The sequence below is a fragment of the Chanodichthys erythropterus genome, chromosome 11, assembly GCF_024489055.1.
Source record: "Chanodichthys erythropterus isolate Z2021 chromosome 11, ASM2448905v1, whole genome shotgun sequence".
Classification (NCBI taxonomy): domain Eukaryota; kingdom Metazoa; phylum Chordata; class Actinopteri; order Cypriniformes; family Xenocyprididae; genus Chanodichthys; species Chanodichthys erythropterus.
This window is the reverse complement of record NC_090231.1, coordinates 35,560,174-35,585,063: the sequence shown is the minus strand read 5'-3', so window position 1 is coordinate 35,585,063 and position 24,890 is coordinate 35,560,174. Positions and strand designations below refer to the sequence as shown.

Below are 24,890 nucleotides of genomic sequence, written 5' to 3'. Positions count from 1 at the left end.
AGGAGCTACTTTTAGCCTTAAGATGTTTTGTGAATACGGCCCCAGATTTGTTTCTGATACACTGAAAATCCTCTAAGTGTTAATTAAAACCTGATTTTCCTCAGAACAGAGCTAAGAAAATGTTCAAGACCAAAATGTGAAAATCGTCTCAATAAAACTAGTATTAAGCCCTGTTCTCACCAAGAACGATAACTATAACGAAAACTATATTAGTGTAGACTGGGTAAACCCAGCCTGATCTGCCGGCGATTAGATTTTACCTCTCAACGATGCTAAATGACTTCTTTAGTTTAGCAAACAAATCGCTCGACTGGGTGTAAATATCACTCACTTTCATGTTTTTTTGCACAACCTGCAAAAATTGCTCGATGCCATTGCTGCTTCTGCAAACTGCTGATCAATGCTACAAACCAATACAAACTAAACCTGTCTGGAGTTTTCGCGTCGCTCTGCAAAGTACGTCACCCGGATCGTTGATCTGATTGGTTGAAGGACTATCCAATTGTGTGAATAATGCTCGTTGATCACACCTCTTGTGCAGTAGAAAATACATGGCAAACTCCCAAGACCAATGTTCAATTTTAAATTGAGCTTGGCTGGCGATAGCCAGACAAATATTAGTGTCCACACCACAAAGGATGATAACATTTTGTCCAATATAGTTATGCAGTCTGCCCTTTAAATGGTCAAGCTCTTTAAATTTGGATGGATTCTGATTGGCTGTCAATGTTTGTATTGTTCATCAGCTGGGAAAAAATCATTCTGAAAGTGATTCCAACGCTATGATGTGGTCTTTGCTATTCTCATTAGAGCAATTCTTAAAACTTTATAATTAAACTAGTATTAGTTTTCATCCTAGGTGTGAACGGGCCTTTAGGAAGTACATCAACTTCATTATGTGTTGCAGTATTACTACAATGCTCACAATAGCTTTCTGTAAATAACTGAAAAAGCACAAACAATGGACAAAAACGGCTGACTCATCATCATGACTCTCACCTGTCTGAGTTTTCCTGTGGATCTTTAGCCGCTCCTGCTCTCGGTGCAGTTTTGGAGCTCTTGTTGGCAGTCATCTCCCTCTGACAGCCCCCTTACCTGATTTAAAAAAAAGTTACTAAAGGTAAGAAAGCTGTATAATGGCCTTTAAAGTAAATGTACTATGATTATACAAATACTGAACACTATTGTACTGCAACCATTATCCTGACGATGACAAGATGTATTAAATGCAGATGACAAAGACTATTTCAGCTTGATCTGTAAACATATTCAAAGAACAATGTAGAGAGAATAAGCTATAAATAGTGGGAAACTATTCTTTCATGGCACATTTGAAATACTTAGTCAACAAGATTAACCCATGGATTAACCCTGTCTGGCAAATATGAGTCAAAAAACACAACAAATATGGACCTTGATCTCTACAAAAGTAAAGCAATATTATCCCTGTCATGTAAACAAATCCCTGACCCTCACAAAAAACCCAGACAGCCCAGCATGTTTCAAGAGAAGAGTGGGTTTGTGTTTTTAGATACAGGTAATAAATCCTGTTTAAGATACTGATGTATAACATATCATACCACATATTCAATGAAAGAAATACATGCCAGTTTAAAAGCAGATGTCTACATTCATTTAAAAAAAAAAAAATTCTGCATTTACCCATGAAAATGTTACTGCCATGATCTTAGGGTGGTTGAGGGGACATTGCTATATTGTTGCTGAGATGATCTAAATGTTTTTTTAGCATGTTGCCTTGAAGTTTATAGGGTATTATGGTCAGTTGCTTACTGACCCGAGTAAAAAAAACAAAAAAACTGTACTATAACATTTAAAGGTGCCCTAGAATAAGAATTTGAATTTTCCTCGGCATAGTTGAATAACAAGAGTTCAGTACATGGAAAAGACATACAGTGAGTTTCAAACGCCATTGTTTCCTCCTTCTTATGTAAATCTCATTTGTTTAAAAGACTTCCGGAAAACACTCGGATCTCAACATAACACCGACTGTTACATAACAGTCGGGATCATTAATATGTATGACCCCAATATTTGCATAATGCCAGCCCATTCGACGCATTAGACAAGGAAAGGCAGTATTAACGTCTGGATCTGTGCACAGACAAGGTAAGCAAGCAAGAACAACAGCGAAAAATGGCAGATGGAGCAATAATAACTGACATGATCCATGATATCATGATATTTTTAGTGATATTTGTAAATTGTCTTTCTAAATGTTTTGTTAGCATGTTGCTAATATTGTTAAATGTGGTTAAAGTTACCATCGTTTATTACTGTATTCACGGAGACAAGAGAGTCGTTGCTCGTGGGGCAGAGGGAGCGCATCTCTTAAAGGGGCCGTGCTGAAAAAATCAGTGCATAGTTAATGATGCCCCAAAATAGGCAGTTAAAAAAAATTAATAAAAAAACAAATCTATGGGGTATTTTGAGCTGAAACTTCACAGACACATTCAGGGGACACCTAGGACTTCTGGTCTATTTTACTAACTGTGAGGTGAAAATCCTGAACTAGATCCCCTAGAAAAGTAAAAGTCAATATTGGTTTTAGGTTTTTTAAGGGTTTTCTTTCTGACCCCCAGGATTGAGCAATAATAATAGTGATTCTTGCCAAGCACCACTAATAATAGCAACATTAAATTGTGATTTCTACAACCCCAGAATATGCAGTCTAAAGAACGGCAGCACTAAGACCCGAAGGTAATTACAGAGCAGGTTTACATGGCCTGTTAGTATAAGAGAGGTTCTAAAAAAATCTGTTTGTAGAATCAGAGAGCCATGCCAAATGCCTTTAGTCTATGAAGCAATGATTGGAGTGTGTTTGAATTAACGTCTGTTTTAATAGAGTAGCCAAGATTAACAAAGCTGAGCTAGACTCTTGGCTCATTAAATAGTGATTGCTTTTTCCCATGAACATTTGCACCTTAAGACTAAAACAAACCCTGTTTAACGACAGATATTAGTTTTATAAGCTGGGTCTGGAAGTTGTGGTTTTAGGTGCTTTCAGCACACGGGAACTCAGGTTGGTTGATGAGAAAAGGAAGGGGGCTGGTTTTTCATTTTACCAGTTGAAGCCATAACAAGACTTGAAAATCTTTGAATAAAAGAAACCAGATTTAAAGGCCATGCTTTGTACAGCAAGTGCCTTTAATGATTTTGGATAAACAGATCCTCCTCACTTTATTAGGCTTGATGAGGTAGTCGGTGTTAACTGTGTAACACAGTGTTCGGCTGTACGCCAATTACATTACTTGGCGACCGCAGCAACGCCCCCACTGTCGGTTTGCCTTTTTTACATAAAAACAACCCCATTTAGTTCAGTTGGACAACAGACACTACAATTCTATACTGAAAGCGTCTGAGAGCCGCAGCAGGAGTCAGATTTCACTTATCATGTGACGAGAGTAAGGAGAGATGACTGACAAGACTATGGCGGAGAATTAGGTGCGAAACAGATCCAGCGCATCTTTGACAAATATCTCAACCTGTAAAATGCGCGGTCAGTACCGCCGCACCCATACACAGAGCACACCCAATTGCAAATTCAAAAGCAAATGTGAGTTACCGGTGTTATACAACTGTATTTGTTTTATAAACACAAATGATTGCCTTGTACGTGCTTCTGCTTTCCGTATTCTTCAAAAAGCTTACGCCATATGTCCTACACCTTCCCTATTCTACTTATGAAAAAAACGAAACTGGCTCCATGTTAAGCTTTTTGAAGAATACGGAAAGCGGAAAGCGGAAGCAAATACAAGGCGATCATTTGTGTTTATAAAGCATATGTATTCTTTTCGAAAATGGCCGATCGTTTCGCTAGATAAGACCCTTATTCTTCATCTGGTATCTTCAAAGCCCTTTGAAGCTGCACTGAAACTGTAATTTTGACCTTCAACCGTTTGGAGACCATTGAAGTCCACTATAAGGAGAATAATCCTGGAATGTTTTCATCAAAAACCTTAATTTCTTTTCGACTGACGAAAGAAAGACATGAACATCTTGGATGACATGGGGGTGAGTAAATTATCAGGAAAATTTCATTTGAAAGTGGACTAATCCTTTAAGGCAAGTTGAAGCTAAACTCTGCAGGACAGTGGCCTTCCGGGACCGAGCTTGGACACCTCTGCTTTACAGCATGATAAAATCCTTGTTTAATACTGGAAAAACAACATTTAATTCAAATGTCCACTTAATCTTTCATATTTGGTCACTTCTTTATGATAGAAATGATAGAGCCACTGCAATTTAACATGTAACAGTAACATGTTGACATCAAAACATGCAAAATCACAGCAAGGGTTTAAACTTTTATTTTGAAATAGCAATGAACAACAAATAAAATACAGAAAAAATAAACAAATATTGATGTATTCTCCTGTGTTGCCGTAGGTTTATAAATGATTTACGTTACAAATCTGGTGAAATGGCACATGTTGTGTTCCCAGATGAATGTTATAAACAATCCAAACTCAGTATATGCAGAGATGGAGTTTGTTGCTGAGACGCGCTCCACGCATGTAAATCATAACAGTGCTACACTTTGCCATGAAACACAAAGTGCGTCAGACTATATGCGTTCCCAAATGTACGTTATTGGTAACCCAAACAGAGACTGAGTTCATGTGGAGCAGCATTTACTGTGAACGGAGCCGCTCTGAGATGCTGCCAGGAAGAAACACGTAACCTGCACGCATGTAAATAAAGCATTACACTTCACTCTGAAACCTGCAGCGCATATATTAATTTAAATAAATCATAGCATTTTTTTGTGATTTCAAAATAGCACTATGCTATATTATGTTTTTTAAATGGTTTTAATACATTGTGCAGCCTTAGAGAATATGGTCTAATAATGCGGTTCATGGGTTCTCGTCTGTGGAACACTTATTTTGCCAGTTAACTGATGCAGATAAATTGCAATCAAGGCTTTTTTTTTTTTTTTTTCTGATCACTCGAATTTAATCAATGAATCATGACAACCCTAGTAATCTACAAATATTTAAAGTTGCAATGTAACAGCAACAAATGTTTTCTTTCATGTTGTGACGTACATCTGAGTAAAATGGATTATCGAAAAGAAATCATTTAGGATGGAGTCTTGGTTCTATTGGATAGAGGCAGATCTAAATACTTGAGACTTAAGAATTTCCTTTTAATGCCAACTTTAACTTGCATTCCTTTTAACATAACTATGATCTCAGATGTTTTCCTCACCACAATCACAAGCTTTTCACACCAACACAACCACCGCAAACTGTCTTCACACCAAGAGACATCTTAACTTGCCACCCCTCACAACCACAGCACCATGTGCATACCACTTGCCACTTCCTCCCATCAAATTAGAGGGCCTCATCAGAGACCGAAGTGGGAAAAAATGATCTTCCACACGCAGAAGGAACACCTCCCGTCTTGGCATGCGTTCACTCATACTGCTGCGTATGGTTTATAAGGAGGTCAATATTACAAGCACTCAAATACACAGAGGAGGCTGGGTGTAACTGGGTGCACTGGGGGCTTGTTTACAGGAAGTTGTTGTATGCAGTAGTCAGCCATCCAGCAGCAGAACTAAAAGCCCAACAGAGACAGATGAGAGGAGAGACAGCATTCCTTCTGTCAGCCATTTCCTGTTTCAGAGGACTGCAAAGAACATGCATCTTTATTTTCAATCTAACTAGAGGGCCCTCTAACCGCTCATATTCAGACTTCTCTAGTTTATTTTCAACCTTGATGAATTATTGATAATATCTTGATGTCTTTTGCTATAATACCACTAAACAGGCAGTGAACAATATTGTACATACACTGACATTCAAAAGTTTGGGTTCAATAAAAATTTAAGAAATTAATACTTTTATTCAACAAGAACAGTAAAGTGACAGTAAAGACATTTACAATGTTATGAAAGATTTCTATTTCAAATAAATGCTGTTCTTTTGAACTTTCTATTTATCAAAAAATTTAAAAATTTTAAAGGTTTAGTTCACCCAAAAATGAAAATTCTGTCATTAATTACTTGCCCTCATGTCGTTCCAAACCTATAAGCTTTCTGGCCTCCGATAGACTGCAACACAATTACCACTTTTAAGGCCCAGAAAGGTAGTAAAGCCATTGTTAAAATAATCCATGTGACTACAGCGGTTCAACCTTATTGTTATGAAGTGACAAGAATACTTTTTGAGCACAAAAAAACAAACAAAATGAACGACTTTATTCACAATTTCTTCTCTTCCATGTCAGTCTCCTACACTGATCACGTCGTAAACACAGTGCAGCACTTCCGGGTTCTATGTCAGAGCACCGACTCATTATTTATTTATTTATTTCATTACATGGAAGAGAGCATTTTTTTAAATAAAGTCGTCATTTTTTATTGTTTTTGCGCACAAAAAGTATTCTTGTCTCTTCGTAACATTAAGGTTGAACCACTGTAGTCACATGGACTATTTTAACAATGTCTGTATTCAGACTTAGTTTTGTGTTTAGAAGATGAACAAAGGTCTTACGGGTGTAGAATGACATGAGGTTGAGTAATTAATGAGAGAATTTTCATTTTTGGGTGAACTAACCCTTTAACATGGTTCACACAAATGAAATAATCTATCTTGTTAGGCACAGAGTTAAAATGTCTGATGGTCATTATTTCAGGAACAGTTATATTTGACACATGACATTGTGTGCAACAAGACCAGCTGCCCTGAAGTTACTTACAACTTACTATGCAGTGATTAGCATAGAATATTTTGAGCTGTAAACTTTATTTTTTTGCAAAAATCACTCTAGCAGCAAACAAAAGAAAAAATGATGACCAAACATAACTGAAAATGAAAATATTTTCTTTTGTATGACATGGGAGGCACAATTTTTCCGGAACCTCTTTTTTTTTCCAACCAGACTGAATATTTTTACTGAGCTGTTGAAAGGTTAACAGCTGTAAAAATAAAGCATGCTGAACATGGAAATATATCACACTATTGAAGCATCACTATCATTGAGACTGCAGAGCAAACTCAGCCCGACTTCATTTACAAACTTCTTCCAAAAAGCATATTACAAAATGCAGTACTTAAAAATTACAATTGAACTAAAAGATACTAAAAGGTTTTGGATACAGAATTGTTAGATGCAGTACAGAAAAGTAAAAGTAATTTCATCATAGAACGAGTTATGACTTGCAAATTGACTGAGAAGTATAACCTGCTTATGTCAAGAAATATTGGAAGGGGGAAAAAAGACTTGCTGAGTGTGATTGACAATCTGCTTATTGAAGATGCTGTTCCACGTCAGTCTGCTCTGCATGGATGACTGCAAAGAAGCAGGATTTGTTCCAACAATGTATCACTAAAACATTAAATGTAATTACCGAAGCCATGAACTCATGCCTGCAAATGAGTATTACAACATACTGATTTCAAAGGAAACAATGGTCATATTTATTTTAGCTTGCTCACTAAAAACTGGCATCATTAAACATTCATCATTATGATTCATTACTCCAGTTTCCATGTTTAATATTCTCAGTGATCATGTGTTTCTTTCATCTGCAAAGTGGCACGATTTCAGTGAAAAACAATCATCTCTTTCTCTCAGATATTGATCTACAACAGGAAGAGCAAGAGCTGCTCCCATTTCTCAGAGAAAACCACATAACCTTAAGAATTCATACTTAACATCGTGTAAAAGACAATAAATGCTTTATGTTTATTTAGACTTGGATGAAAATAAAATCCTTGAAATCATAGTTCTTGGTTTATCATGTCTACCTTAGATTCAATAGATAGAATAACATTTAGCCTACTTAAATTTGTTTCCAAACACAACTGTACAGTCTGAAGGCTGAAAATCTGTAAGAACATTTGCATTTTCAAGAGTTTATGTACTGTACTGGTCAACCACTTGCGCAGATGTAAAAAAAAAAAAGCAAGGGATGCTCATAATTACCTGGTTAAAAGTTAACTGATGGTAAGAATTTGGGCCGATTAATACTATCAGTTAAACGTAGTTTAATTAATTTTTAAAGAAATTTTTCAAGATATTTTAAAATGTTTGCTGCATGATTAAAAAAATATGCTGAAACTGAAACTGAAACAGAAACGTTTCGCTCGCGTTAGTTTCAGCCTCAGACGTCATGCCCAGCAACCACTTAACTGGAAACACTTCAGAATTTTCGAAATCGTCTCTGATTGGTTGAACTCTACCGGATGTGCGGGAGACGTGTGTTTGCGTTCTTTAATAGTCAGCCAAACAAAGATGCCGTAACGCCAAACCCTCTAATGGAAGAAGAACGCCATAGTGTTTACAGCTGTGACAATTTATTATCAGGATCAACTAAACACTGCATTCTTAAAGGGTTAGTTCACCCAAAAATGAAAATAATGTCATTTATTGCTCACCCTCATGCAGTTCCACACCCGAAGACCTTCGTTAATGTTCAGAACACAAATTAAGATATTTTTGTTGAAATCCGATGGCTCAGTGAGGCCTGCATAGCCAGCAATGACATTTCCTCTCAAGATCCATTAATGTACTAAAAACATTTAAATCAGTTCATGTGAGTACAGTGGTTCAATATTAATATTATAAAGCGACGAGAATATTTTTGGTGCGCCAAAAAAAAAAAAAACGACTTATTTAGTGATGACCGATTTCAAAACACTGCTTCAGGAAGCTTTGGAGCGTTATGAATCAGTGTATCGAATCAGCGGTTTGACACGCAATCCGAATCATGATTCAACATGTTGATTCATAACGCTCCGAAGCTTCCTGAAGCAGTGTTTTGAAATCAGCCATCACTATATAAGTCGTTATTTTGTTTTTTGTGCGCACCAGAAATATTCTTGTCGCTTTATAATATTGAACCACTGTACTCACATGAACTGATTTAAATGTTTTTAGTACATTAATGGATCTTGAGAGGAAATGTCATTGCTGGCTATGCAGGCCTCACTGAGCCATCGGATTTCAACTAAAATATCTTAATTTGTGTTCTGAACATTAACGAAGGTCTTACGGGTGTGGAAAGGCATGAGGGTGAGTAATAAATTACATTATTTTCATTTTTGGGTGAACTATTCCTTTAAAAGGACATGAAGTATGTAAAGTTTGCGGCATAGACTCTTTAAAATACGTCCAAGAGTTTTTCACAACGTTCTGTTAATGTAGGGACATCAACATTAAATTTCATACCCCTAAACATGATGCGGAACAAAGCGAACTGTGATGCCGTCAGTCTGAAGGTCTCTACGCGAGACTAGGCTCACATAGCCTTCCCCTCTCAATCGGCACAAATCCAAAGGTTTCCATATTTGCGATGTATTTGGATGCTATTACTTATTATGTAAAGGCTTTGCACTTGACTCCCATTCCAATATCCACGTTAAAAAACATCATCCTTCACATGGGCAAAAATGTGCTAAAGTCACAGATTGTTTTATGGACTATTTAAAATGAGCACTTTTAATATGTTTGGTTGACTATTTTATTTTGATAATGAACAGGCTCTAATGTCAAGTAGCAATCCAGTTATATGTTGTAAATGTGTGTAAGGCGCCTGCTGAATTTTTTCCTTATAACAGCGGAAACAAACTAAAATACTCTGTCATTCATGGTCATACAGATAAGAGTAACGCTGTGTCCGAAACTGAACACTTCCCCACTATTTAGTATGCTAAAAATAGTACGCATTCGATGGACACTTTACTATCCTATATGTAGTACGTTCAAATTTCCTTCATACTACACATACTGGTTTGTGGAACAAAAATGAACCAAAACTCAGCATATGCTACTTGTCGCAGTTTTTTCTTTCATTTTGTTAATCTGTTAATTATTTAAGTGAAATATATTTCACGTGTAGGACTATTTATATATATAAATATAAGGAATAAATAGTCAATAAACTTTATAACCTGTAAGTTGATGAAAATGTGTATCTTCTCTGTGATGAACTGTAACAAATCTAAACAAGGATCTCATCTGTTTATGATTGTGGTTGCTGAATGCACTTGCACGGCACTCAGTGTCACAATACAAAGTCTGTTGTTTTAACAGGAAAAACATTAACAATTTAGAATTGTCAGCATTAATATTAGAAATTTTACAGGTTTAGCTTTTGAGAGAAGCTTCTTTTTTGTTTTCATAATGTAGAGAGTGTGTTTTATATATATATATATATATATATATATATATATATATATATATATATATATATATATATATATATATATATATATATATATATAATATATTGGTTGAATATAATAAATCAGGAAACTAGATGAGGAAAATGTAACTATGCATATGCATACGCATACATTTTTACTTGCCCTGCCAAAATTTTCACTGGCCCCACAACAAAAAAATTAATAAAAGTAAAAGACTAGAAAATGGGCCTATAAAATAAGCATAGTTATTGTTTTTGTTGTCTTTGTTATATTTAACCTAAAAAAAAATAAGATTATGACACCAAACGCTACTAGATATAAGTTAAATTAATAAAATATTAACAAATAATCAAATTACGAGTAATAGCACAAATAAATACAACAGAACAAACATATAAATGAAATAAATGGTGCTTTTCAAGCTTTTCATGTATGTTTAAACAGGAGATTTTCAGGTACATAAATTGTAATCTTATGTATAACTATATAACTGTAGAATAGATTAAACTTTATTACAGTTAATCAGTCAAGAGCAGTTACAGATGCATAAAAATGTTTTTAATGTTGAAAATATAAAACGTTAAGTACTGTTATTTGAAATTATACAAAAAAAAATGAAGACACTTTAAATGTGAAATTAAACCCACCAGTAGGTGGCAGCGAATCACTGTTAATGAGCGAATCATTGAGATTCAACCGATTCATTCAAACGGCTGATTCATTCAGACGCAAAACTATTCTGTGGACTTTGGAACTATTTTAGTAGGCGAAAAAGTCGATTTGGTGTCTTAAACATAAGTCACTTGATATGAAGTGCTTGTTCATTAAACTGTGCACTGAATAAAATCAATATCAGATTTGTAATCATGCTAATATTTGGAGAAAATGGTGCTCTTTGTGTAATATTGGTTAACTATATTAAATTATTAAATTATATGAATATAAAAGATATACTGGGGCATTTTTGCCCCTTATCTTGAATTCTGGGGGCATTATAAAGGCATTTTAATAGACTAAATCATGCAGTGTGCACTCTAAAAATGCACGCACACTAGTCTAACCTTCCAGACTATGTCATGTAGTGCATGCGTGCACTCAATGGTTCTTTTGTTTTTGTAAAGTGAGGGACATACACGATAATATCAGATCGTTAAATCAACAATTACGATATCATAGACGATATATAACGCACACCCGACAGCACTGGCCCGATCGGGCAAGTGACCGTTCCGTCTACTGTCCCGAGTGTCATTCACACTGGCCCCGGGCCATCGGGCAGTCCTTATTGTCGAGCCCTGATATGAGTTGAAGTTGTCTTAATTCGTGCTAACATGAAAGTGCAATAATTCTGATGATAAATGACTATAAACATGATTATAATTTTTTTAGTGCACATGTGTCAAGCGCCTGTGTTGACGACACGCACACTATCAAATGCAGTATACTTTAAAAGGCTATTTGGCTGTATAGACCAAGTGTTCATGTCAACTGTGAAGTATACTTTTGACTTAAAGTATTATGCTATTTATGTTGTAGAACTCAATGAGAAAGTTTCTAAATATAGCTTATTCAACTCCTAAACCAATAAAAGCTATTTTAAAACATCATTCGAAATTACCAAGGGAACTTATGCTGAACTAGCCTTTCGGGTTGGCTTACAATTTGACGTCATGACTGAACAGCTCCACTAGCAGTTTTAGCAACAGAAGACAGAACATCTTTGTTCGATTTGCCCTTGAACAGAGTGTGGTTAAAAAGTAAGCTCCTTTATCAGTGGTTCAAACAAACACTATCTGACCAGCTTCCTTGGGTGAGTGACACAGTTAGGAATGTTCAGGGTTCAAGACGAGACCATCGGGCCATGCTCTTGTCAGCGACGACAGGTCAGTTGGCTAACGGAGCGGTACTCTATTTAAAAGGAATGCGCTAATATTTGCCCCATCCGTCAAAGCACACATTCAACACATCAGAGTTTCTGAAAGAGGAGAATTCTTCAGCTGATAGGAAGGGATTCATTTAATGTCAATAAACATGACACCATAGACATGCAGATTTTTTTAGTTACCGTCTTAGCCATAGAGAATGCATTTAATTGAGGTTGAAGTTTTACTCGTTTTGCTTATCATTGGCCATAAAGTTATTTATTTCCATCGGAAAATTAAACAACTCATTGGACCCGAATAGCATAAGTTGACTTGCGTCCAGTCAAAATAATTGTGCACATGAGATGAAAAGCTCCCAAAAAGACCTGCGTTTTAATTCTATTTTCCTGTCAACAGGGTGAAATAGGGTCTTCTGGGACTTTTTGCACTTTTGACTTCTCCAATTTACTGTGATCAGATCTAAGAAGTCCCAGATTACCCTAATTCACCCTACATTTGCCATAACGGTCCCTGCTAATCAGCCACTAAGCTTTTAACATCTCTAAAACAAGCAACAGAGAGCAAACCACTGCACATTCTCAACTGCTTTTACACTTCAAAACCCCTAAGAGGCAATGAACAGGGTTATGCATTCACCAGAGACCATTTTGCACCAGAGACAATTATTCTTTCTCCGTTCTTTCCTCGTAGCCTGTAAACTCCAAGTCTATGTTGTTATTACCAAATCAGACATGACTGTGTGAGAATGGGGGTTAGATTACAGCATAAATACCAGAGGAACGAAGGACCCCCCTTCCAGACTCTTAGCTTGCACCATCATATGGTCCTCATCAGGGCTCTCGCTGAGATTTATATACTACATGAGGTACGTTAATGCTGCTGTTATCAGCCAAGCACGTTGTGTTTAGATTGAGGCAAGAAAAGATGATCAATGCGTCTGTGGTATCGTGAGGAGTTTTTAAACATGCTCCCACCTGGACGAATCCCTCTGGTGCTGCTAATTAAAATTTCCCTGAAAAGACTGACAGTGAAAAAGGAAGAGGCAGAGCATAAGAAGGGGGCGTCTTTTGTTTCCCTTTCACTCGGTTTCAATCCCAAGTCCACAGAGCCTGTGAATAATGACAGAGGGTTTGTATCCAGGTTGGGGGCTGTGGGGTGGAGGGAATAGTTGTACCCTGTCGAGCTGCTTAAACGTCTTTCCTTCTGAGCCTTTCATGAACTGTGGAACTTGGCCTGTCACAGATCCCAGCAGCTGCACGCTCCCCACACAATACCCACGATTCCTTGCTCCCATAGTGCTGACTGGACAGGCCAGATGGAACCAATTTTTAAGCCCTTTTCAGTCTCTGTCTTCCCTGACTTTCAGCTGTTTACAGTTCTTTTCATTTTTCCAAGTCACCAGCAAAAGGAGAGATTCACACACTGAGGAAACTGTGGAATGCTGCTCACAAAGTGACATGCGGGAAACTAAAAATTAGTCGCAAACGGATCTAATTTGATTTCAGTGCTTAGTGCTCATTTGTAACTGATGGCTTTTACAGCAGTGTTTGTTAAACATACAAATTGTTGGGTTTCTTCAATTCATTTATGACTTTCAATCAAAACTGCAATGCAGTACCATATTTGTCCTAATAGCCTCCTGCTATACGAACACTAAAAATAGAAACATGTATATGGAAACATGAGTGCATTCGGTTCAAAAGACTCAAAGCAGTCACTTTCCTTAAACAAGTCAGTATACTTTTCTTATCAGGATTTAAAATATTGTCCTTTATCATGCAGACTGAAGACAGAACAGTTGCTCACACTGAGCCATAAAGTTTATAGAGGTCCTGAAATACCAGTCATGGTATTTTATTATTTTATTTTTTTATGCAGCACACATTTTTGAAGAAAATTTGCAGATCTTCTTCATAGAGCGATTCAAAGTTACCATATGCATCAAGCTCCAAAACAACAAAATAAGACAAACAAATACAAAACAGGGCTCACAAAATCCCTGGTAGCCCTTTGGGCGGGCACTTTTGAGATTTTGGTAGCCCGAAAAGAATGTAACTAGCCAGAATAAAAAAAGACTTTATTATGTAGAAATTTGGACTGGAGTCGAAATATCAATCAAAAACACAAACAAAAACACATTTGTATTTGGTTCTAACTGAACTGAAATTATGAATTTGACAATTTTGAAAATATGAATTTGAAAATCTGAAATTCTTTTTTTTTGTATAAGCAGAACTCAAATACTGTAAATACCATAAATTCATGTGCCTCTTAACATTTTCACACACACACACACATCATCGATTTTCACAATTTTCTCCACTGCGCATGCAATCAAATTCATTCAGCAACAAAAGATAAAACGTAGGCTAAGGTAAAAGTTCTTTGGCAAAATTACATTTCCTTCACTATATATGTTCAACCCAAGCTACGAATGGATATAGGCTTTATTAATTTACTGTCATATACACAACGTGTTTCACAGAGTTGCTTAAGTTATTTAACAATATTTCATTTGGCTTCCATTGTGTTTTATTTAATGACCACTGTTCTAAGCGTATGTTTTCCTTGATTGATTTTCTCTGAGGAATTGCAAATGAAAGTAAAAAAATAATGCATGTTTGTTGCATTGTACCATGAAATGAGAGTTGTGTCTTTATCAAACAAACACAATAATGATTTATCTCTGATCTACCCACAATTAATTTGAATGTTATTTATTTTTTAGAACACAAACGCACACACACACGGCCAAATCAGCATGGTCAAATAGCAAATCAAGAGAGTGAACAACGCACATCAAGAAAGGAATTTTATTTCACTAACTATAGCCCGTCGGACAGGACGGTGATACAATTTGGTAGCTGGGAATACACATTAGCCCTGGGACGTTGGGCTAGCAATTTTGTGATCCCTGCAAAAGTAGCATATGTGATGCAAATGACAGTTGCGGAATTGACATTTTGAACTTTTTTAGAATGGCCTAGAATAGCCAGAGCTACTGCTTTCTGTTTATGTGTATGACAAGTCGACAAAAAAGTTACTGGTGGAAGTAGTGATCAACCTATATTGATTTTTTTTTTTTTTGATGGCCAATTTAAACCAGCTCGATCGATCGATAGATAGGACTTGCATCATTATAGTCTATTGTGTTTGATAGCTTACAGAGTAGTATCTCAGAGATTTGGAGGATGTTACACAATACAAGACAAACAGCCTAAACCTTGTTGCAATTTCTGTATAATACCAATGACACACTACATTACACTAAGCTCCTTGTTACAACTCCCCACCCTAGACTGAAAAAGTTATTCAAGGACAACTATAATAAAAACCATCTCTTAGACAAGGAATGATAGTAAAATGTTTTATTAAGGCCTAGATATGACACATTTTGAAGCACACCGTGTAATCTGAAGGTCAGCCATCCAACTATTAATGCAAGTCACAACTCGTTGCCTTTTTAAAGTGTCTCAGGATTACAGGTGAATAAAAAAAAACCCACAATGCATAGTCCTTTAAAGGCAATGATGTCCATTCAATGTCCTGCATTGAAAGGATTTTACCAGTTAAATTGTTCTTTTGTTATATTCATGCTTGCTCTTATGCATGAATCAATTTCAGGTACACCCTTAGAAAAAAATGCAATCACAAAGCATAACAATGATGATTATCAAACTACTAAATTAAAAGAGAAAGCGCATCTCGATAACAAGACAAAAGACAATATCTGGGAAGAAAATGCATAAGCGCACAATTGCACGTAATACTGTATTGCATTGTTTGAGATGCAGTGTAAATAAGAGTCCTTGCATCACTGTTATTACAGCTGACAGTTTGTGGACGAAATCCCATTCATACTGGAATGACAAGTTATGGACAAAGGGACTTTGGCTATGGATCAACTTAGAGCTCAACCTTCTGAAAAGGTTTGTTACACATTATGGTGGCAGGGCTGTGCATTTTGTTCAAGGTTTGGTGACATCCCACCCTTATCCATATTGCGCAAGCACTGGACAGAGAACAGAGCGGCTCCCATGGTTGAGCTGACAATCCAGACCAATGAGAAGGAAGGGTCATTGTTTCAACAGCACAATAGACAGTCTGTTCAGAAAGTTCAGGAAAAAGGGCTTGCAGCTGCAGTAACTGCCAAAGCTGAAAGCAGGGGGCACTATATACTTGTTATGATCTACAGTGATCATATAACATTCATGTGTATGTCTGTGGGTGTGCTCAAATAAGTGCATGATTTTAGTGGAAATAACTGAAATGTGCCATTAAGAAAGAACTCTCATTTGCTGTCAATCCTCTCTCGTTCAACATTTATAGCTATTTATATTTATGCATTTGGCAGATGATTTTATCTAAAGTGAATTACATTGCATTGTTTTTAATCAATGTATGCATTCCCTGGGAATCAAACCCATGACCTTGGCATGGCTAGTTTGAGCTACAAGAAAACTCCACAGTATTTTGACCACAAAACCAATCCATAAACTTTTTTGTGCCTTATAAGAGAAAGATATAAACTGCACTTGACCTTGGGGCACCAAACTATTCCTCAAATAAGATAAAACTAAAAAAAACACATGAGCTTATTGAACGTTTGAGTAAACAACGAACATTTATACGAGTTGGGAAATGACCAAATAAGGTAAACACATTTGACGTAATACAGTTTCAAGCACATTTTAACAGACCTACAGTTACATTGTAACATCTACTATTCACTTTGGCTGTAACCTAATGAGCTGCTTTACTAGACTATGAGAATTATGTTTTTGAGCATTTTGAGGTATCACGCGCGTGCTGAATGATAAGCATTTTGCTACAGTGATGCTCAAAAATGCTTTCTATAACGGACGCACACTAGGTTTTGACACACAGCCTTTGTTTGCGATTGACTGTGCTCATGTTCATACAATGTAACCCCGCTAATGAGATAAAAGTTTTACCTGAACGAAATGTCCCGCTGATCGTGCCATTTTGTTCAGCTTCTCACAAACACTCCTAGCGATTGCAAAAACTCATCGATTTGCCGGTAATACTTGGAACTTTTCCCTAAACTTCCAGGCATGTCCTTTCAAGCGGGGTAAATCCCTCCCTACTTGAGAACTCTCTCTTGGCAGAAGGCTGAGCTAGTTGCCATGGAGACGGATTGTTTTGCCCCCCACTCGCCTCTCCAGGTTCTCGCGCTCCCACACGAAACTAAACTCTCTCTTCACATGAGCCACATGGATCTAAACTTTACACGGTATGCTGCAATGGCAAATTAAGCGAGGTTCAAATAAATACCTTTTCACATTTCACACATAACTATTTCGCCTGGAGGTTCCTTCATCCTTCCCCAGGAAAAAACAGCCAAGAATAGCTCCTTATTTGAACATGAAAAGCTCATCGTATGAAGCGCTCTAAGTACTTGAGCTGACTCACAGTGCCTTACATTTGAATTGGGTGATATTAAATCGTACACTATTTTTTTTTTTTATTGCTTGATTACTATTCTTGCTTAAACTATTTAGCGAAAACACGCACCAATCTCAATATTTAACAAACAACCTTGACTCTCTGAATAATCGATATAACACTGAAAATAGGAAATATGCCTGCAACAACAATAACATATCTATAAAAGCAGTGATCGGTAAAACGGAAAACATTAAAACAGAAATCTGCATAATTCATGCTGCGGTGCATTTCTGGTAACTCGTGTAGTCTACAATGTTTATAGCAATATTGTTATCCGCAGATTCCACAGCTTGATCAAAAGTGCTGAGAAAAATACGTAATGAAAACCGTATAAGCGACGAGAATATTTTTGGTGTGCCAAAAAAAACTAAATAACTACTTATAAAGTGATGGCCGATTTCAAAGCACTGCTTCCGAAAGATTCGGAGCATAATGAATCAGCGTATCGAATCATAATTCGGATCGCGTGTCAAACCGCCAAACTGCTGAAATCACGTGACTTTGGCGCTCCGAACTGCAGATTAAATACGTTTGCTGCGTCCCTACGTCCTAAAAGTATGTACTGTTTTTGTAAAGAAAAAGTACATACTTTTGAGTGTGTAGTATAAGAGTATGCAAGTTTTGGGACATACTACCTCGTCATAACTGCGTCTTTAACGGACGTTCTGTTATAGTTACTCAACCTGTAACTGTTTAAACTACCCTGTCAATCATCTTGTCACAGTTAAAGTCCTCCACATTGAATTAAATTTATTTTCCTACCGTTTCGGAGAGAAATGTAGTCGCACGTTGATCTGCCAGTCATGGGTCTTTCATGCAGAGAACTCTCCTCATCTTTGCATAATGATGCATTTAAAAGTTAATGACCAAACACATCGTTATAAAAGTTCACAATGCTGTTGCAGATGAAATATAATGTGGATAACATTTAATAAATATCTTTTTGTCAGGTTAGACACTGCTTATTAATCATTCAAGCCCCTTTATCTTAACCTCGCACGTCCGTCATGTTTGTAGTTTTTAAACACTTTTTATTCGTATTTGTAGTTCTAATCGAATCCTCGTCCACAGCGCAATGTGTTATGGGCAATATTAGCCGTTAGAAGTGTGCACGGATCTGCACTTCGAATTCTAACCGGAAAAAGTACACCATCCGGGTATCTTTGGAATACTCATTTCAACATACTACGATTTGGGACATCCTAATTCTTTTTTCGAATACTATTTAGGACGCATACTATGCGAATTGGGACGCAGCTGCTGATTCATACATGGGACACTGATTCATAGTGCTCCGAAGCTTCCTGAAGCAGTGTTTTGAAATCGGCCATCACTTTATAAGTCGTTATTTTTATTTATTTTATTTTTATTTTTTTTGGCGCACCAAAAATGTTCTCGTTGCTTTATAATATTAATATTGAACCACTGTACTCACATGAACTGATTTAAATATGTTTTTAGTACCTTTATGGACCTTGAGAGGAAATGTCATTGCTTCCTATGAAGGCCTCACTGAGCCATCGGATTTCAACTAAAATATCTCAATTTGCGTTCCAAAGATGAACGAAGGTCTTACGGGTGTGGAACGGCATGAGGGTAAGTAATAAATGACAGAATTTCATTTTTGGGTGAACTAACCTTTTAAGCGCTCTTCGCGCTACATTTCATGTACAAGTATGAAATTCGGTAGACAGATGTAACAGCTCAATACCTACAAAAAAGTCTCTGGGAGCAAAATCTGAAAACCCAACGGGAAGTAAGATGTTTTTGAATTTCCTCTGCAACATTTTTGCAGTTTTTGCCATTTCCAGATTCAAAAACTCCTCCTAGAGATTTTATCGGAAAACATCATATTTGGTCAGGCTAATCTAAAGGCCTTTGTGACGTTAAATTGTGAAGATTTAGAGTTTTCGTTGAAGGGCGTGTCCGTGCCGGCCTGACAAAATTCAATGTTTCGCCGTGAATATGGAATATGTTGTAACTCGGGCATAAAATGTCGGATCTGCCCCAAACTTCAAATGTTTTATTAGAGTCCTGGCCTGAAGGCATCTACATGGCAATATTAAGTTACAGTCGCAGCGCCACCTGTGGGTAACAGGAAATGTTTTACACTGAAATTTAACCAGAACCACTCTAATCTTAAGGCCTTAGCGATATTAAATTGCAAAGATCTTGAGTTTTCGTTGAACGGCATGTCCGTGCGGCCTGACAAAGTCTGATGTTTCGCCATGAAACATGGGGTTGTAACTCAGGCATACAATGTCCAATCTGCCCCAAACTTCACATGTTTGAGAAGAGCCCTGTCCTGAACACATCTACATGACATTCAGTTATAGTAATAGCACCACCCACTGGCAACAGGAAGTGACGTGTTTAACACTGTGGTGCACTACTAGCGCTTGCAAACTTCCGGAAAGAAATGAAAGCTCTAGCGTAAGTTCTGCCAGGAAGACTCAATGTTACGTCACCAATTAGTTTAGAGCTAACCAATCATTATCTTGCACTTGGAGTATATAAGATTGCTGACACATGTTTGATGAAAACCTTCACCTCCATCCTCCCCACCACCACCAGGATGGTCCCTGTCCATACCTCCCGGGGGTCGGCTATCCCCCTGCCTTCATCTTCAGGCAGGAAATGCAGAGTCCGCAACCCTTAAGGATCTGAGCTACGGATGGGGCCTACGCCAAAGAACTTTCTTACAACATTTTGCTTGCTGACTGTTAATAAATATGGTTGTCATGTTATCTTACCTCCCCGAGTCTTTCCGGTAGAACTGAAAATATTCGCTTTGCTCCGTGCCAGTGGACACGCACCATTATGAATGCCCGTGCGCACTTTAGAATTAGTGCCAATTGGGTGCGGCATTTGCTTGAATGGTGGGTTCCGCAATTCTAACTTTATTTTACTTCTGCACAGCTATGCCCCTCTTTTTGTTGCACTAAATAAATATTTACACACAGTTATCTGTAGTTGATATAAAATTTCAAGCAGTGTCCTTCAGTCACATGTTTGCAGTGGTTGTATGGATGATTTAATATTATGCCATTTTGTAAACCAGCAGGGCTCATTTTCATGATGGACAAACCCACAGGCTTGGCCTGAGAAAAAGGAATGTGAAAAATACTTGCCATAGTGAGCAACATTTATTGATTCATTTTCTTGCTGCTATGGGTTTAATTTTTAATGATTACTTAAAGCAATTTAGTTGGGAATAATACAAAAAGTGAGCCTTTGCATCAAAAGCTTTTTGTAAGCACAAATTCTGCAGAGTCATCCATGATTTACCATTATCCATACGTTCCAGACATCTTCAGTTCTCAGCAGCAGAGGACAATCATAACACATTGCAAACAGCTGTCTAAACTGTGGTATGCAATCACATGTACGTGAAGCATAAGTTTGAGAACAAACAGACAAAGAACCTTTGAAAGTGTATTGGAGACAAGACTGGAGTGAAGGCTACATCAAGGGTAGAATTACATTGTATAATACGTTAGTGACATTTTATTTAAAAAAACATCTGTTGAGTGTCTTACGTGACAGCAAGGAAAAAATTTTGTCAAACTATCAAAACAAAACTTCAGAATATCTACAGAACGAACCAAGCCTGTCAACTTATTAAAATTTTAGTGCTAACTGGAGAAAAAGAGTAGAATTTCAGAAAACCAACATGTTGTGCAATCTGAATATCACATTTAAAACTGAACCTCCAAGTTCTGTCATAAGCAAGGCTGATATTAAAATCCCACTTTCAATAGACGAAGTTTGATGCTTTAAAAGCAGTCTCTGTTGGACTGAAAGTTGCGCAAATAGGCAACCTGCAGCCAAATAAGCAACCGCAATAAGAAGCAGGGATCTGTGGTTGACAAAAGCTGTGTGATGACAACTTTCTCTGGAACCCTTTCAAATTGTACCAATAGCTCATCAGAAATGTGGTTTCTGGAGTTGGAACATAATGTGGGAGTTTTTCTTCAAATCTGTATTAAATTGCTGATATAATAGCTAAGGGACAGTTACGCCACAGATCATCACTTCATTCGTTTCCAAGAACAGTCATTCACTCCAGGTGTTTTGAGAGGGAAATAATTCTAGTGTTGGGTCAGTCCAAATACTGAATTGGACCAGACTCTAAAAGAAAGTACGGAAATGTCTTTTTGTTGCAAAACCTTGAGAGACAATAAAGCTGCTGAAACTAGTGTTTCTACTGCAAAACCATATTATTATGAATCAGACAGATGAAATTTGGTATAAGGTCATATCCTAGCTTGTCATGCTTCTCTCACGTTTCAAGCGGGCATTCACTATATTTAACCTTGCATCTGATTTTGAGTAGTACGTGTCAAGAACACCATGAGGCCCAGACAAAACATCTCCCATGGTGGAGGAAACCTGTTACGGCAATTATGACACCAAAATATGTGGCTGCTAATGTTTGCTAGATATGGACTAATCTAAAAGCCAAACAGCCCTTTTTATAATCATTGCTGCAAAGTGTTGACCCAATCGAAACGCAATGCATTCTCAGTATGATGGAACCACAAAACTCTTGTTTTGTGCAGAAAAAAAGCTTTGTTTTTAATCTATCAGCAACATGTAAGAACAAATTCCATGTAAGTATGTCCAGCACCTAATAATAATCCATTAAATCCTCCAATAAATCTTGATTATGACTGGTAGGACTGTGAGTTGCATCCCTCATCATCCCTGTGATTGCAAATACATAAGTGTCAATGCTCCTTTGGTCTTTTCTCACAGGAAGTTAGTTCTTCTGAGAATCTTGTTTTTAACCTTTTACCTTTTAACATGTCAGTCCGGCTACATATTACACATGTTAACTTAATTAAGTGATTCAACCAAGGGTATGATAATAATGAATCATTCTGTCATTTTTAACTAATTTCTGATGTATTGATACTGCTAAGTATTACCAGGGCACTTGAATCTTTCAACCATTATACAATGAGATTAACATGTTACATTACCATGATGGAGAACATAATAACTATTTGGTCTATGAGGTATTTCCTTACGTCTCTGTATTTATTTTCAAATACATGTACATTTCCAGTCAATTACAAGTCAAATGTACAATTTAAACCTGTTAAAGTAGTTAGGTGCATAAGAAACATTATGCCAGAGCTGTTAAATTGTTTCCCTTTCCTTAAACACATTTGAGAGGGCTTCATCAGTCATGTTTAGCTAAACCCACAAAATCTCCAAAATACAACAGTATCCATTTCCAACAGCCCTGAATGTTCACCACACCCTTACCGCAAAATATTCCTGTCACAATCATTCTGTTCAGGCATTTGAACATACACAGCAGAATATTGTATTCAATATTCAATTTATACCAAATAATGGCAATGCTCAGATATGGGGAAATGTTTTGTATTATGGGTCATTGATGGGAGCCAGCAGTCCCCCATGTAACCTACATATGAAGTTAATATAATATATAGATATTTTTCAACACAAAAAAGTTTCTTTAACTTTTTTAAAAACTTTTTGATCTCTAACTTCTCTTTGCGCTCTCTCTCTCTCTCTCTCTCTCTCTCTCTCTCTCTCTCTCTCTCTCTCTCTCTCTATATATATATATATATATAGCATTTTGTAATTGAATGAACTTGAGCACAAGCATGTAAATTCAAATTAAACTCTTACTATCAACTCTGTTACCTGTATCCTAGAATACGCTAAAATTGATTATGATATATTATAATTTATCTAATTATTTATTTTAATTTGCTTGAGATAATAACACTTAAAAACATAATATGTCTGACAAATATGCACATATATTTTGACATCCCTATGAAACATTGTTTCCACAGTTTCTTGCAATGTTGCAATGACATGAATTGCATTTTGAACAAGGACATGCCAAAAAGAAACATTCAAGATAGATCTGTCAAGGAACCATGATAAGCCAAAGGGAAAGGACAGTCACAGACAGCCTTGAGGGAGGCAGATACACAGACAGAAAGAGAGATAGAGAGAGAAACACAGAGTGCTGTGGTTTGTGCCTTAATCATTTCCCACACTGTGGCCCTGGGGGACAGACAACCCCCAGGATGGTGTTATTTAAGTGTTTAAAAAAAAAAAAAAAAACAGTGAACTGTTGCTGTTAGTCTGAGGTCAGACTTAAAATGGAAGATATTACTAGCAATAGTGGCAAAACTCAACCAATGACCACAAAATAGTAAATTGTTTTTAAAAAAAATCTGATTATTATTATCATAATGATAATGGAGAAAACAGCAATTCAGAAGCGTCTATTTTTTCCTGGTGATTTTAGAAGGTTTAAGAGCGCCTCCTTGTTTCTGGTTCACAGTAAAGCACCACAGAGGAGTGTATGACTGTCCAATGCACATTATGAAATGTCCATTCTGATTAGTTGCGTGCTCTCATAAGCGTGTGTATTAAAGCCTATCTCTTATTGTGATGGACATTTGCTCGCCTCTGTTCTGTCGACTTCAAAACACATTTGAGGTTCTTGTCAATTTTAATTGTTCACATCAAAATCGCATGCAATCTTTTCTGTCATTTATGCTATTAATATTGTTATTTTACTTTCCCCCTATATTTTTTTCCTGCTATTATGCTTTTCTTTACGTCTCTACAGACTGGGTCATTTAAAATCATTTTTAGCATTAATACCATAAATTTTAAAGTTTTTTTTTTTTTAAAAATCCATTTAAAAAAAAAAAAAAAAAAAAAAAAAAAAGAGTCACGCACAGGAGCAGCGAACATAAAGAAGGCAGTCAGATAAAGAAATTCCTACCTTGTCTGAGTAAGTGACGCTTGCGTTGCCAAGGTTACCTTTTCACATATCCATGCTGAGAGTTTGCGTAAGTTAGTTTTCAGCGGAGTGCGCGCGGATCTATCTGTCCCAGTATTTTTGGCTGGGAGGAGGAGGGAGAGCAGGAAATGATGAGAACCGTTGTTTGAGAAATGTGATAGTCCGCGTAAAGCTATTTCACTTTGTCTAGCTCGTTTATGAGGTAAATACTCTAGGTTAAAGTAATGCGCTTAGCTTTTCAGTAAAAGTTTAAATTAACAGTTCACTGTGTTTACCATTTTAAAAGGGTTGTATGTGTACTTGCTTATCTGGATGTACAGTCAGTGAATATATGAGAATTTTCCTACCAAGAGGTCTAAAGTAGCCTACAGTCGATTCAATTATCCTTTTTTATGCTAAACATAACTGCACGTTTAATAATAAATGAATCCAGTGCTTATGTAAAAAGGTTGTTTGGAAACAGCGCCCTCCTGGGGATTAAAAGTACCATTACCCGAAACTGCGTCATTTGAGCAGCGGGTTTGCCAGCGCTCATTATTGGTTATGGCAGGA

At 36.8% G+C, this 24,890-nt stretch overlaps 1 protein-coding gene across 3 annotated transcripts in view; it reads right to left on the bottom strand.

The window, feature by feature from the left end:
* Positions 1–24,815, bottom strand: part of dennd2b (DENN domain containing 2B) — a 65,329-nt gene extending 40,514 nt beyond the window's left edge. For 2 of the 3 annotated variants that reach the window (XM_067399596.1, XM_067399598.1), the window contains exons 1-2: positions 17,020–17,145; positions 1,000–1,095 (exon numbers count right to left, since the gene is read on the bottom strand). In XM_067399596.1, the coding sequence (XP_067255697.1) occupies positions 1,000–1,073 (74 nt within the window). In that variant the 5' untranslated portion in view covers positions 1,074–1,095; positions 17,020–17,145. Of the gene's footprint in view, positions 1–999; positions 1,096–17,019; positions 17,146–24,320 lie in introns of those variants that run through there. The other variant, XM_067399597.1, reaches the window with a different exon arrangement.
* Positions 24,816–24,890: the final 75 nt, after the last annotated feature.